General features: G+C 41.8%; 1 protein-coding gene and 1 long non-coding RNA gene across 3 annotated transcripts; one reads left to right on the top strand and one right to left on the bottom strand.

The window, feature by feature from the left end:
- Positions 1–1,400: 1,400 nt before the first annotated feature.
- Positions 1,401–3,063, bottom strand: LOC128020055 (uncharacterized). The gene is made up of 2 exons (XR_008185278.1): positions 2,143–3,063; positions 1,401–1,956 (listed from the first exon to the last, which is right to left on the bottom strand). It is a non-coding gene; the product is annotated as an uncharacterized LOC128020055 (long non-coding RNA).
- On the top strand, positions 1,561–14,589 carry LOC128020054 (serine/threonine-protein kinase Nek5). Of its 2 annotated transcripts, none has more exons than XM_052606591.1 (20): positions 1,561–1,883; positions 3,688–3,784; positions 3,878–3,975; positions 6,018–6,101; positions 6,191–6,261; positions 6,632–6,718; positions 7,309–7,363; positions 8,234–8,434; positions 8,504–8,579; positions 8,668–8,756; positions 8,969–9,066; positions 9,433–9,511; positions 9,601–9,705; positions 9,794–9,874; positions 12,179–12,235; positions 12,451–12,519; positions 12,590–12,791; positions 13,558–13,656; positions 13,803–13,893; positions 13,971–14,589. In XM_052606591.1, the coding sequence occupies exons 1-20, from the start codon at positions 1,635–1,637 to the stop codon at positions 14,116–14,118; spliced, it is 2,136 nt and encodes a 711-aa protein (XP_052462551.1). In that variant the 5' UTR covers positions 1,561–1,634; the 3' UTR covers positions 14,119–14,589. The 2 variants fall into 2 exon arrangements, with proteins under 2 accessions (XP_052462551.1, XP_052462552.1); XM_052606592.1 differs by having other exon boundaries at positions 8,234–8,347.
- The last annotated feature ends 533 nt before the right edge of the window (positions 14,590–15,122 follow it).

Raw genomic sequence — 15,122 nt, forward strand, 5'->3', positions numbered from 1 at the left:
GAATCGCTTGAACTGAATGATCGCAGTCACAAGTTCTTAATCAATCGGAGCGCCTAAATGACTCACTCAATTGAATCAGTTCACCTATTCCTCTTTTCTCGTCATCAGTCGTGTTTCCACGATACTGTCAACACTACAACTGGTTAAACACGCTAGTTTTATGACATTAACTGAAATAAGGGGGGAAAGTATGAGGTTTATAAATAAAATATCAATTTTCCATCAAGTTAAAGAGGTTGAACTGTCCTCGTGTGTTTGTTTAAACACTTCTGCTCTTATCTGTTTTCACTCCACACGTATGTCTTGATTTCTCTCTCTGAAGTCACCCCTATATCTTTATATAAGTGCACTAATAAGGGGACGGCCAACAGTGACCTCCAGAACCATATGGACATCATCAAGTGCCCTCATTCAGCCCCACTGCTGCTGTAGATCACATTAGTGTGTGTGTGTGTGTGTGTGTGTGTGTGTGTGTCTGTGTGTGTGCAGTGCCATCCAGTGTGTTCAGCAGGAATGACAGAAGTGAACACACTCCTCCAGTCACACACACATCATCATGTTACGAGTTACGGAATTAAAATTGAGTTTAAGTTGACAAGACTCGAGTTAACACAATCAGCTCGTAGAACTTCATTTTAAGTTGTTTACCTACTAACATGTATGTTGAGTTTGAACAGATGTTTGCAGATGTGATGTTAGCACGCCACCTTGAGACGAACCGCAGACATTACAGCGAGCCCAAGACAAGGGCTTCAGTGAGCTCAGAAACTACGAGTGTTTGGGATCTGATGATCAATGCTTCTCTAGCTATCAGAAGACAGTAATCGGGTTTATATTCCAGTCACGCAGATGGGGCTCGTTCTCACACTGCTATTTTATCACATTAGCGAAGTATTTTACACTACCCTATTGCATTTGAATGATAAACCTCCAGAAACAAGTGAATAAAGAGGGACGGTCGATGTTTAATGCTGAGACATTATTATTTCAAGACATGTAAAGTATTTTTGCTCGTTTATATGGGTCGCTCCAAGCATGAATACAATGTGTTTACTGTCAAACTCCAAAATCAGATTACTTTTCATTCTTAAAAAACGCCATTATTTTATTTCGAAAAAATAAAAATAAAATGTTATTTTATTGACCAAATATTTTAGTTTGTTTTGTGTGTGTGTATATATATATATATATATATATATATATATATATATATCCAGATGTTTTTATGTTTGTGTTATTTTCTTAATTTTAACCAGCTGATATAATTTCGTGAGTCAAGTGTCCAGGATCATCTCTAGCTCTAGTTTTTTCTGTTTGAATGAAATTTGCCGCGCATATTTAAATCCATAAAAATTAAATAATTTAACGAATAATTTTGTATGAATAATCATAAATCTTAATCATAAATCATAAAACCTTTATTTATTTGTTTTTAAATAAGAAAGTCTTAAACAGCGTTGCACAAAGGTTAAAATATGCGGCCGTGCACCGTGCCTCGTGCATATACTGTATACGTTTTCTTCTTCTTTCCGAAATCCATTTCATCCACGGTTCCTCCTCACACTAGTAGAGCAAACTTCTGAATTTTTTCAGTCGTGTTCGTGAACGCGCATTCCTCTGCGTGACGGCGTCAGATGACGCTGTTGACGTGTTGCTATAGTGACGCGCCGGTCGTGTTCACACGCGTCCTGACCGTCTCGCAGAAGATCATCCTCATCTTCATCCTCCTCCTTACCGTCTTCATATTCATCATCTTCATCGTGATGGATCAGTTTGAGGTGCTTCGGCAGGTCGGTCAGGGCGCGTTCGGGCGCGCGCTGCTGGTCAAACAGCGACACGGACACGCGCAGCTCTACGTCATCAAGGAGATCAACCTGAGACAGGTGAGACGTGTTTTCTGCGTTTTCTGAGTGACACAGGTGAGACTGCTCCAGCACGAGGCAGCTGACAGCTAACCTTCAATTCAAACAGAAGAATAGACTGATTCTGATTAAAATGTTGATATTAATATTCAAGATTCTAATTCACTGATTTAATTAAAAGTTCAGTTGGCATAATAATCTCGATCATTACATCAATTTAATATTGTGTGTCATTTAAACTGAAATTATTACATAAATAATAGGCCTAATAGTTTCTCACCTTGTTCTTTGTGTTGTAGATCAGTTGTAGATCTCTATTTTCTCAAATAGAGAAAACCCTTTTTTAAATCCGTTATATTTGAGATTTAAATGGGTTTTAGTTATTTCCCATAACTCCGTTTTGATGATATTTGTTTTGTATTTTAATAATAATCTTAATTAGTTTATGCTTCAGTTGTAGTTTGATGATTGAACAACATTTCAGTAGAAGTTGGCATGAGTTGTTACAATGTACTGCCAAAGCATAGTGTTTACACTGAATCTAGAACAGATGTGTATGCAGCAGAAACATGCATGTATATACATTTAAAAACTAGAACAAATAACATTTGAAAATTCTACGAACAATTTAGAATTCAATGTGGTGTGTGTGTGAGAGAGAGAGAGAGTGTGTGCGTGGTGTGTCTGTTGTAGTGTGTGTAGGCACGTCACTGAATTGTTGGCTCCTCCCTCTTTTTGTGACAGGCATCAATGTATCGTGTCGCTAGTAAGATACAATGTTGTTTCACCTTATAAATATTGAAGTTTTGTTTTCTTGTTTAACGTTTTGAAGTGAGGGTAAAGTGTTTCAAATCTGGGATAGACTGTCTCTCTGATGTGTTCTTCTCAGCTGGTGAGGAAGTGTGTCTGTGATTACAGTAAGGACAGATGCGCTCAGTGCTGCGGGTTTTTGTCCGTCTCTATAGTCCAGTAAGTTAGATAATTTTCTTTCTGTGCTTTTATAATTAGTTTGGGCTGAATTGTGTGGATGGATATTTCAGAGTCCTGATGCTGGATGTTGTTAGTCATGTTAGTTTGCTTCTGCATCTTCAGGATCATCTGAATCGGGACTTTTTCCAGGGTCCACTTCATGGTTTTTAAGGGCTTTAAAATGATTATAGCTGGGGTCACTAATTTTTAGGCGTTTCCAGAATGTGATGGCTCGTTTCTGAATGTGCATTAGTAGAGGATATTGGCCCAATTCTGCCCTGCATGCATTGCTCGTAGTGTTCCTCTGAACTCTGAGGATGCTCTTACAGAACTCAGCCTGCAGGGCTTCAATCGGATTTTTGTCCCTCTTTTCAAATTGGTGATTCAGTTCAGGACCCCACACTTCAATGCCGTATAATGCAATAGGTTCAGTGACTGATTGGAATATTTTGAGCCAGATTCTCATTGGTATTTCAATTTGAATAGATTTTGTGATGGCATAAAAGGCCCTTCTCGCTTTCTCTTTCGGTTCATTCACAGCCAAATTTAGTTTAGTAGTTGCACTTATCTTCAGCCTGACGTATGTGTAGTTTGTGGCATTTAAAATTTTTGGTCATACCAAGGGTGAAGTCTCTTTCTCTGAACTCTGGGTCTTTTCTGGAATGTTAGTACTGTAGTTTTATTAGGATTAATGGTCAGAGCCCAGGTCTGACAGAACTAGGTTCTGCTGTAGAGTCTCTTCTGATGGAGACAGCAGAACCATCATCTATGAACCCCAAGAGCTTTATGTTGCAGTCTCTCTCTCTCTCTCTCTCTCTCTCTCTCTCTCTCTCTCTCTCTGTCACATGTCCCACAGTTGTCTTCTCGGGATAAGGATGCCTCCAGAAAGGAAGTGACTCTGCTGTCCAAAATGAAACATCCAAATATTGTGGCGTTTTATAAATCATTTTACGGTCAGTTGATGTATTTGAGCAGTTTTCGGTCTTCATACTGTGTCAGCTGCAGATTCGTGTGAATGATATGTTGTGTTTGTTTGTGATATCCAGACAGGAATAACTTCTACATCCTAATGGAATACTGTGATTCCGGTGATCTGATGAAGAGAATCAGGATGCAGAGAGGAAAACCCTTCACAGAGCAGCAGGTCACAAACCCATTACAGCAGATTCATGTTTAAATCAACAGAGTTAGGGTTCAGTTCAGCAGACTGATTCAGGAAGTTACAAGGATACATTTAGGAAGTATCTGAGTGGAACAGTATGCTTCAAGTATCAAATTTATTAATCTATCCAACTTCTGACAATGGTACTTAGGGGAAGTCGTGGCCTAGTGGTTAGACAGTTTAACTAGGGTTGTGGGTTCGAGTCTCGGGCCGGCAATACCATGATACCCAATATCCAACTGCTGTACATCTCACAATTTGGAAAATGTGTCACAATTCTGAAAAGGAAAGTCAGAATTGTGTAGTTAATAGTTGAAATTTTCTTTTTTTATTCCATAAAAATGTTACCTCAGTTCCCCGAGATAAGGAAACAAGTGTTATGTTTGGGAAAAATCATTCTTCCCTTTCTGCTGAAGCCTAGATAGAATCCACGCCTGCAGAGCGGGGATGTCTAAGTTCTAGAATCTGGCAAAAGTGGATGGCGATGACCAGCCGACGGCCGCAGAGATGTCACTGATAGATATGCTGCTGGACCACGCCCATGAGGAGGTCATTCCCCTTGTGGAGTGGGCTCTCACACCAATAGGGCATTCCAGTCCTTCTGATGCATAAGCCAGAGCTATTGCATCAACAAACCAGCGAGACAGTCTTTGCTTAGTGACCGGCAGACCCTTCTGGCAGTTGTTCAGACTGTCTAAACAGTTTAGATCATTCCACATAGACTCTCAGAGCTCTAACAGGGCAGAAAGTGTTCGGCCCCTGCTCGCCGTCTGCAGCGGGGAGCGCCAATAGGGATAATACTAGTGCTCTAAAGGGATTAGAGAGCACTTTAGGAACATAGCCTTGTCTCAGTTTCAAAATGACCTTACAGACAGAGTCCAAACTCAAGACACAAGGTGCTGACCGACAACTCTTGTATGTCACCAACACGCTTAACTGACGCCAAAGCAAGGAGTCCTTTTTAAGCGATAAGGGCTGCAAGTCATCCTAACCGAACGGCTCAAGTGGGGGCCTTTTTAAGGATTCAGTCTCCTTGCACCCTTGAGAAATTTAATGACCAAGTCATTTCTGCCCGTTGAATGGGAAGCCTCAAAAAAATGAACTGCTGCAGTGGCCGCCACATATACTTTGAATGTGGATGGGGCACGCCCCTTATCCAGCATATCTTGCCGAAAAATCAGCACGCAGGACACGTCACATGAAAACGGGTCCACTTGTCATGCAGTACACCAGATGAGGAATACTGACCATTTCTGGCCATAGAGCCGTCTCATGGACCGTGCCCTTGCCTCAAGGATGGTGTTGCAGACTCCCGTCAAGGCACCAGACATGAAGGCACCACAACTCTGGGCGGAGATGCTAAATCATGCCTTTCGCCTGCGAGAGAAGGTCTCTCCTCGATGGGATGGGCCACGGAGCCATCATGACCAGCTGCATCAGCTCCAGAAACCAAGCCTGGTACTTCCAGAGCGGAGCTACTTAGAGGAGGGAGCATTTGGTTTCCTTGACTTGCTGGATGATCTGGGGAATCAGGGCGATAGGAGGAGAAAAATACAGATTATGAGATTAGAGAGTTGTCTTCCGAGGCGAGAGGTCGACCTCTGCTTTCCCGAAGACTGCCCATATTCGCTGTACCCTCTGAGGATGCAGCGCCCAATAGCCTGGGGCTACCTTGCCTCTGGACAGCATGTCCGTTCCCAGGTTCATTTTGGCTGCTCAGGCCTTATAACAGGAGGCGAGAGGATGAACGAGAGCTCGCCTTGAAAAAGCAGGGAGTCTATTTTCATATAAGTGATTGCGAGAGGATGAAGAATTTTGCTCTTTAAAGTATTTGGGTCCTCTATCACAGAGGTAAAATATTCGGGCACGAGCTGCACCTGCATGACGTGACCCGCTGAAAACGAAACTCAGTCTCTCAGAGGTTGATGGAGAATTGATCATTCTAAACATTAATTGTGTGTAGATATAATGTACCTTTAGTGAATAAAGCTGCTTTCTCTGATGAAATCGTGTGTGTGTTTCAGATCGTGGACTGGTTTGTTCAGATCTGTCTGGGACTGAAGCACATTCACGACAGGAAGGTCCTGCACAGAGACATCAAAGCTCAGGTGCGCTGAGACACACCTGTGTTCAAGAGCCGCTCGCCTGTCATTAACCCCCGCTCGCCTGTCATTAACCCCCGACTCTCTGATTCCAGAACATCTTCCTCACTCAAGGAGGCCTGAAGGTCAAGCTGGGAGACTTCGGCATCGCCAAAATGCTGAACAGGTGAGTGTGTGTGTGTGTGTGTGTGTGAGCGTGTGCGCGCGTGTGTGTGTGCGAGTGTGTGTGTGAGTGGGTGAGTGAATGTGTGAGCGTGTTTGTGTGTGCGAGTGTGTGTGTGTGCGAGTGTGTGTGTGAGTGAGTGAATGTGTGAGCGCGTGTGTGTGTGTGTGCGAGTGTGTGTGTGTGTGTGTGCGAGTGTGTGTGTGTGTGTGTGTGTGCGAGTGTGTGTGTGAGTGAGTGAATGTGTGAGCATGTGTGTGCGAGTGTGTGTGTCTGAGTGTGTGTGTGTGTGAGTGAGTGAGTGTGTGTGTGAATGTGTGAGCGTGTGTGTGTGAGTGTGTGGTTTGTTCTGATGCTCGTCTGTGTGGAGCAGCACTGTGGAGCTGGCCAGGACCTGTGTGGGCACGCCGTACTATCTCTCTCCAGAGATCTGTGAGAACAGACCATACAACAACAAAACGTACGTCCTTCTGCTCTTCATCTGACTTCCCACATCACAACGTCTTGCATTAACATTCCTATGAAGTTATGAAAACCTTATTCTGAATGTTTTAAAACAGTTTTTAAGTGTTCAAATAAAAGATAAGATAATCAGATACTGATAATCACATGATACTGGTCACATGGTTTTGTGATGAACAGTTGTTTTGTTCGTAACAGTGGACAGAATTTTAGTGAAACATGAGTAAAATTATAATTTTATTGTTTTTTGTAAGAAAATTCTATTTAATCTAGAAGTGTGATATTTAAATTGTATAAAGAGATTTAATATAGATAATCCTGACCTTAAAATCATTATTCAAATTCATTATTTTAAATTTATCAATTTAAAAAGTGGACATTGCAAAAGCTAATTTAAGGGACAATTCCAAATGAACTGTAAAACGCGGAGCATGAAATATACAATCTGTGTCTGAGATTATAGTAATTATTCTCTTAATGGAGTAAACATCCTGTATTTCTGAGGAAAACACGTGCACTGATATAATGTGTTTGTGCAGAAGGAGAGAGTGTTTGATGATGATGATGATGATGATCTCTGTCCTGCAGGGATATCTGGTCTCTGGGCTGCGTTCTCTATGAGCTCTGCACACTCAGACATCCAGTGAGTGAATCACCCCACACACACACACACACACACACACACACTCACTCACTCACACACACTCACTCACACACACACTCACTCACTCTCTCACTCACACACACACTCACTCACTCACTCTCTCACTCACACACTCACTCACTCACTCACTCACTCACTCACTCACACACTCACTCTCACTCTCACACTCACACAAACACACACACACACTCACACTCACACACACACTCACTCTCACACACACACTCACACAAACACACACACACACACTCACACTCACACACACACTCACACACACACTCACACACACACTCACTCTCACACACACACTCACACTCACACACACACTCACACTCACACTCACACACACACTCACTCTCACACACACACTCACTCACTCACTCACTCACAAACACACACACACACACACTCTCTCACTCACTCACTCTCACACTCACAAACACACACACACTCTCTCACACACTTTCTCACTCACTCACTCACTCACTCTCACACTCACACACACTCACTCACAAACACACACACACACTCTCTCACTCTCTCACTCTCTCACTCACACACTCTCACACACACTCACACATGATGGCTCCTCATGAGTTGAAATTGTATTTTCTTGTATAATGGACTCTAATAATCTAATAAGTGAAATAAAATCTTAAACAATTTAGAATTTCAGCCAGCTGAGTCAGAATTAAAAAACAAAAAAAAACATTTATCATTTTATTTTAGATTAACTTGATGTACTAAACCAACTAAAATTTAAATTAAAATGATAAAACTATAAAGTCATCTGATTTCGTATCTAATAAAAATGTGTAAAACACTGTGTGTGTGTGTGTGTGTGTGCAGTTCGAGGGCAGTAATCTGAAGCAGCTGGTGCTGAGGATCTGTAGGGGGCGCTACAGTCCAGTGTCTCAGCGCTACAGCTCTGAACTCCACCTGCTGCTCCACCTGCTGTTCAAGGTCAGTCCACGAGACCGTCCGTCTGCTAACTCTCTGCTCAAGCGACCGCTTCTACAGCAGCAGATCAGCAGACACCTGGACACACAGGTACAGCAGCACACACACTGACCCTGTCCTCACACGCTGAGCTCCTCGAATCATTCTGTTTGATCCCAGCTGCTGCAGGAAGAGTTCAGCCACACGGTTCTACACAGACACACACCAGCGGCTCCTGAAGCCTCCAACAACACAGGTGTGTGTGTGTGTGTGTTCCCTGGTTTATCTGCACGTCTCTGGTGTTTCTGGAGTGGATCAGAGTAATCTCAGGATCTCTCCTGTAGATCAGGTGTGCAGAGATCCAGTGGAGTGTAATCCGGTCCTGAGAGCTGCGGTGAATCCGGCTCAGAGACGAGCAGCAGACAGAGCCCCGGTGCATTTTAGTTTGGTTTTGTCATTTTTATTAGTTGTAGTTCTCTCTAAATGCATCTCTATAGTTTCATAAAGTTGTGTATTTCAGGTCTGGTATTTAAGTACTTAAAAACTATTAAGTCATGTGACTGTGCCTTATAATAAATGATGTTAGATGTTAGACATCCTGAATGTGTGCTGAGATGATGAATGAAGATGATTGTGGTCTGTCAGCACATGAATCCTGCTGTAGCTGTGGAGCGCCGGCGGATCGAGCCGCTGGAGCCGGATCAGAGCCAGCACAGAGCCGCAGCGCTGGAGCCGTACAAACTGTGAGGAACCACAGCATCCTCCGCTCATTACATATGAAATAAACCTACATAGTAACACTTAAAAACAATCAAAGCTTATAGAAGTGACAAACACAAATGACAAAAATTACAAAAAAATTATAAAGTAAAACCTAATTCAAAATATTAATGAAAACTGTAATAATCACTTCACATGAGTGTGAGTGGGTAAATTTGAATATATTTGTGTATCATAAATGTGGCTGATATCATATGATACATGAGTACAGTCAGACCACAGAAGTGATGTCTGATCTGTGGTCAGTTCATATAAACTCTTGTTCAGGAAGTGGCACTCCATGACTGTAGTCTGTGTGTGTGTGTGTGTGTGTGTGTGTGTGCGCGCAGTGTGGCAGCAGCGAGAGACGAGTATCTTCAGAGGAGACATGAAGCTCATCAGTACAAGCTCAGAGCTCAGAAACAACTGGTGAGAGATGAAAACAAACCAGAAGTATAGATGCTTCAAATCGTATGTATAGATATACAGCACAGTATTTATATGTTTCTGGTGTTCAGGGTCTCAGACCGTCCACAGCAGACACTGAAGACCCTCAGTCAAACCCACAGGAGCATCATGGGAACATCAGAGCGGCTCAGGACAGGAGACAGCGGGGACAGGAGGTCAGGCTTCACTACAGACGAGACACGTGTGTGTGTGTGTGTGTGTTCATGATCACTAGAGAACATGGCTGTGTGTGTGTTTGTGCAGGAGTACCTGAAGCAGCTGCAGCGAATCAGAGAGCAGTATCATCATGATGTCAGATGCATGAGACCGAGGGCGGAGCTGCAGGTGTGTGTTCTGATGAATCTGTTCACATGTGAGTGTGCACTATCTAGGGAGGATGGAGTCAGACCCCTGAAGGACTGAAGCACATTAGATCATTCAGGATCTCATTCATGCTAACACCATTTGGGCTATGATGACCATCTACCTCAGAATATATATTTGGTTAAAAAACTTTTATTCATATGCATACAAATGTATATTGTTTTTAAATTGATATATTTTTTTATTTTGTTTATATTTTAAAAAAGTGTGTATATGATTTTAAAATTCTATATTTTATTATTAATTATATTCAAATATGTTAAAAAAGTATATATTCAGTTATACAAAATGCATATATGATTGTATTTTTATGTAAGTAGATGATTTCAAAATTTAGCTTTTTATTTTAAACTTTACATACACTTTAATATGTGTGCATATGAAATTTAAAAATGAATTTATGATTTTTATTTAGAAATGTACACTACCATTATAAAGTTTGGAATCAGTAAGATTTTTTTAAGAAGTCTCTTCTGCTCATCAAGGCTGCATTTCTTTAGTCAAAAATACAGTAAAATATGTGAGTGTGTGTGTGCGAGTGAGTGTGTGTTTGTGTGTGTGTGTAAATGAGTGTGAGAGTGTGAGTGAGTGTGTGAGTGAGAGTGTGAGTGTGCAAGAGTGTGTGAGTGAGTGCAAGTGGGTGTGAGTGAGTTAGTAGTGTATGTGTGAGTGAGAGTGTGCAAGTCAGTGTGTGTGTGTGTGTGTGTGTGTGTGTGAGGGAGTGTGCGAGTGAGTGAGAGAGTGTGTGTGAGTGTGCGAGTGAGTGTGAGTTAGTAGTGTGTGAGTGAGTGAGAGTGATAGTGCGTGTGAGTGAGTGTGTGTGAGTGTGAGTGAGAGTGAGAGTGTGTGCATTTGAGAGAGTGTGTGAGTGAGTGTGTGATTGTATGAGAGAGTGAGTTTGTGTGTGCTTGCAAGTATGTGCGTGTGAGTGAGAGTGTGTGAGTGAGTGAGTGTGCAAGTGAGTGTGTGATTAATTGAGTGCATGTGATTGAGAGTGTGTGTGAGTGAGTGAGTGTGCAAGTGAGTGTGTGTGTGTGTGTGTGTGTGTGTGCGAGTGAGTGTGTGCATGTGAGTGAGTGTTTGAGTGAGAGAGTGAGAGTGTGATTGAGTGAGAGTGTGTGTGTGTGAGTGAGAGTGTGTGAGTGAATGTGCATATGAGTGAGTGTGAGTCAGTGTGCATGTAAGTGAGTGTGCATGTGAGTTTGTGTGAGTGTGTGAGTGAGTGTGTGCGAGTGAGTGTGTGAGTTAGTGTTTAAGTGAGTGAGAGTGTGCAAGTGAGTGTGTGTGAGTGTGAGTGTGTGTGTGAGTGAGTGTGTGTGTGCTTGCAAGTAAGTGCGTGTAAGTGTGTGCGAGTGAGTGAGTGAGAATGTAAGTGAGTGTGTGAGTGAATGACTGTCTGCAAGTGAGTGATTGTGCATGTGAGTGTGTGAGTAAGTGAGTGCAAGTGAGTGTGGGGTGCGCGAGTGAGTGTGTGTGTGTAAGTGAGTGTGTGAATGAGTGACTGTGTGCATGTGAGTGTGTGAGTGTGATTAAGTGAGTGCAAGTGAGTGAGTGTGTGTGTGCGAGTGAGTGAGTGTGTATGTGCATGTGAGTGTGTGTGAGTGAGAGTGTGTGTGTGAGTGAGTGAGTGTGCAAGTGAGTGAGTGAATGTGCATGTGAGTGAGTGTGTGTGAGTGAGAGTGAGTGTGTGTGCGAGTGAGTGAGTGTGTATGTGCATGTAAGTGAGTGTGTGTGAGAGTGAGTGAGTGAGTGAGTGAGTGTGTGTGTGTTTGGGTGAGTGAGTGTGTGTGTGTGTGTGTTTGGGTGAGTGTGTGTTTCATACTGTCTCTGTTCACTGTTATTTCCCTCATCAGCAGGTTGGATAACAGAAAATGTCTAAAGGTAATTTACCAGAAATGAAAACTTCTCCATTTTTCAAACACAAGTTCAACACTGAAGTAGCACAGCACAGGATAAGTCCACGTATCTCTTGTTCACAGAAGCAGGGGATTTACAGCATCTCTAAACTCAGTATTTATTCTGTAAACAGTGTCACAGCTGTCCAGCAGAGATTACATCTTCAAAACCACTGTGAGATCAGTTCATCAATGTAAACTCACGACTGATTCCTACAGATACTAGATGAGCAGTCGGTGGGAGCTAAACATGCACAGTTATGATTCATGCAGTAATAGAATCCCACCTGGAGAAGCTGAAGTGTCACGTCCACATATAGATCACGCCTGCATCCGATCTGATGAACTGATGATGTGATGATCTTCTCAGGAAACACACATACTGAAGAAGAACAGAGAGCGGCACACACACGGGAAACAGCAGCAGGTGCAAACACACACACACCACCAGAAACCTTGTTTAGAGAATGTTAATCAATCAACATTATGAGAACATATATCAATAAACTTATAAGAACATTCCACTAGCATTACTTTAAGAATGTTTTGTCCTCACATTTATCGTTCTAAACATGATAGTGGGAGTTGTGCGGACGCTCCTGTGTGCTGGGAGGATTCACACTCCTTATCTTGTGTTTGCAGAGAGGAATCATGTTTGAGATCAAGCTGAGCGATGAAGAGACGAAGACTGAGGAAGACGAGGAGTCAGAGGTGAAGTGATGCTCACACACACTCATGATACACAAGAGAGCGTCATCTGAGTGTGTGTGTGTGTGTGCAGGACGAGCCCCTCAACCACACACTGACGTTTGCACAAGGAGAAAAGCTACGAAACCAACTGCAGGGGTCAGAGGTCAGACAGGAAGTGGAGGAGGAAGTGGTGAAGAGAGCTGAGTGGTGTCGAGATGCAGCGGAGACGTTTCTGAACGCTCTGGAGAACATGGATGTGATGAACGAGAGCAGCACGAGCCTCGCTCAGACCGGTGACACACACACACACACACACACACACACTAACCTGAGATTATGAAATGAAATAAAACATAATAAACACTTGCTTTAGATACTGTGGAGTATCATATTTGATCTGTCAGGCTTTTATTTCTCTGATACAGTGAGAACCTGGAAGAAAATTGAGTGCAGTATTATTCAGACTCTAACTGAGCAAAACCATGCAATGAGCTGCAGATGCTGATATTAATTATTAGAGCAGACACTGGCGTAAACAGATCTGAATATCATGTATCGCTCTATATCTCCAGTGATGTGTCTCGTGAGATGAGATGTAAATGATCAGTTGGTATACAAAAAATTAGGAGAAACCAAAAGAGATGTTTATTAAGAGCCAAAATCTAAAAGGATAGTGACATCTTTAAAATCTTGAGTTTCAGGAACACAAACAGGAAAACACACAGAAAGAGTATTTCTGAAGTCAGCAGATTTCACTGATAGAGCTGAATCTTCACTAAATGATCTTACTGAAGTCACTTTAGCCTCCTGTTATTTGGCTTCAAATTACACATTTGTGTGTGTGTGTGTGTGTGTGTGTTATTATTGTGCATGGTTTAGTAAATATTCAGTAAATATTGATCACCGCCATTTAATATTTTGACTTTCATCACAACTTTTTTTTTTGTTTTTAGCTTTTTACATCTGCTGACTGTATTAAGGTTCAGTTGTTCATCTGTGATTATCTTGAGGAACAGATCATGTCAGCATCATTAACCTGTTGTTTAACTGTCGTTTCAGAGGAGCAGCAGGAAGTAAACAGGAAGCACTGGACGAATCGTCTGCCGGAGACACTGCTGAACGCTCTCTCTCAAGCAGACATCATGGACTGCAGCACAGGTACACACACACACACACACACACACACACACACACACACACACACACGTTGAGTCCACTCGGTTGATTTGAGCTCTGATCAGTGTGAGACTCTGATGGGAGAGAGCTGTGTGTTGAGCGTCGTGCTGTGTGTGTGTTTGGCTCAGAGACGCTGGTGTCGTCGGAGGAAGAGTGTGATGAAGAAGAGGTGGAGGAGGATGAAGAGCGTCTGGAGCCTCGATCAGATGATGAAGACACGTGAGAGATCTGCACTGAGACAGAGACCAGACGTCTGAGGACCACTGAGACTAACGTCTGCTTCTCTTCTTCTGCAGGAACTTTGAGGAGTCTGAGGACGAGCTGAGCGACTCCATGAGGAACCTCCTCACCACACAGGAACAGGAACAGGAAGTGAACCGCAGATCACAGGAAGTGAGGGAGGAGACGCAGCAACCCACTCATGATGAGTCTGCAGCGAACTGATCCTGCGTCTTTCATTTAGTTCTTTTTCTTTTTCTTTCATTCTGTGTGAATCTGTGTTAAAGTGTAATGTATTTCTGTGATGCTCCGCTGTATTTTCAGCATCATTCCTCCAGTCTTCAGTGTCACATGATCTTCAGAAATCAGAATAATATGATGATTTACTGCTCAAGAAACATTTCTGATTATTATCAGTGTTGAACACAGTTGTGCTGCTCAATATTTCTGTGGAAGCTGTGATGCATTTGATTTCTCAGGATTCACAGTGTGTTCTCTTATTTTAGTCTTTCAGGTGTTTTTTTTTTTCGTTTAAACTCTAGAAGTTACTGAATGAGTTTGATTCATTTCTTTGGAATTGGAATATTTATTCACAACTTTTATTTCGTGAACATGTTCATTCACACAAATGTCTGCTGAATGTCTCGGTGTCATGTGACTGGGGTAACATTGTAAATGAAAATGATTACCAGTAAATATGATTCTTGTGTTCATTTTAGTGTAAAACTGTATGAATTAATGGAATTAAATTATTTTTATGTGATCCATTTATTATGTTAATCACTTTTTCAGCAGAGACCTGAAAATTACATTTCCAACTTAAACTTTGGTAAATCTTGAATGATTTGGAGCGCAGACTTAAGTTTGGTTTCTTTTAAAAGACACTTTGTGGACTATTGCAATAAAGTTCTAAAAGTTTAAGAATGCATAAAAATACTATTTTGAAATTTCATATGAATTTCCTAAAATGTGTGTGTGTGTGTGTGTGTGTGTGTGTGTTTAATGTTCATAAAGACATGCCCTGATCATTTGAACTAGATTTTACTGTATTTTACTTTTCACAAGAAACATTTATAATATGCAACACTGCAATAACTGATCTTTTTTATTTTTTTATATAATTTCATTAAAAAATACAGAATTCTTTTTGTTTTATTTTTCTGTAAAGTTTTGGAAGTTTATTTTATTGTATAAAGTAAATGGACTTTTATTTGACAATAGAAAGAATG

Source organism: Carassius gibelio, chromosome A9, assembly GCF_023724105.1.
Source record: "Carassius gibelio isolate Cgi1373 ecotype wild population from Czech Republic chromosome A9, carGib1.2-hapl.c, whole genome shotgun sequence".
Lineage (NCBI taxonomy): Eukaryota > Metazoa > Chordata > Actinopteri > Cypriniformes > Cyprinidae > Carassius > Carassius gibelio.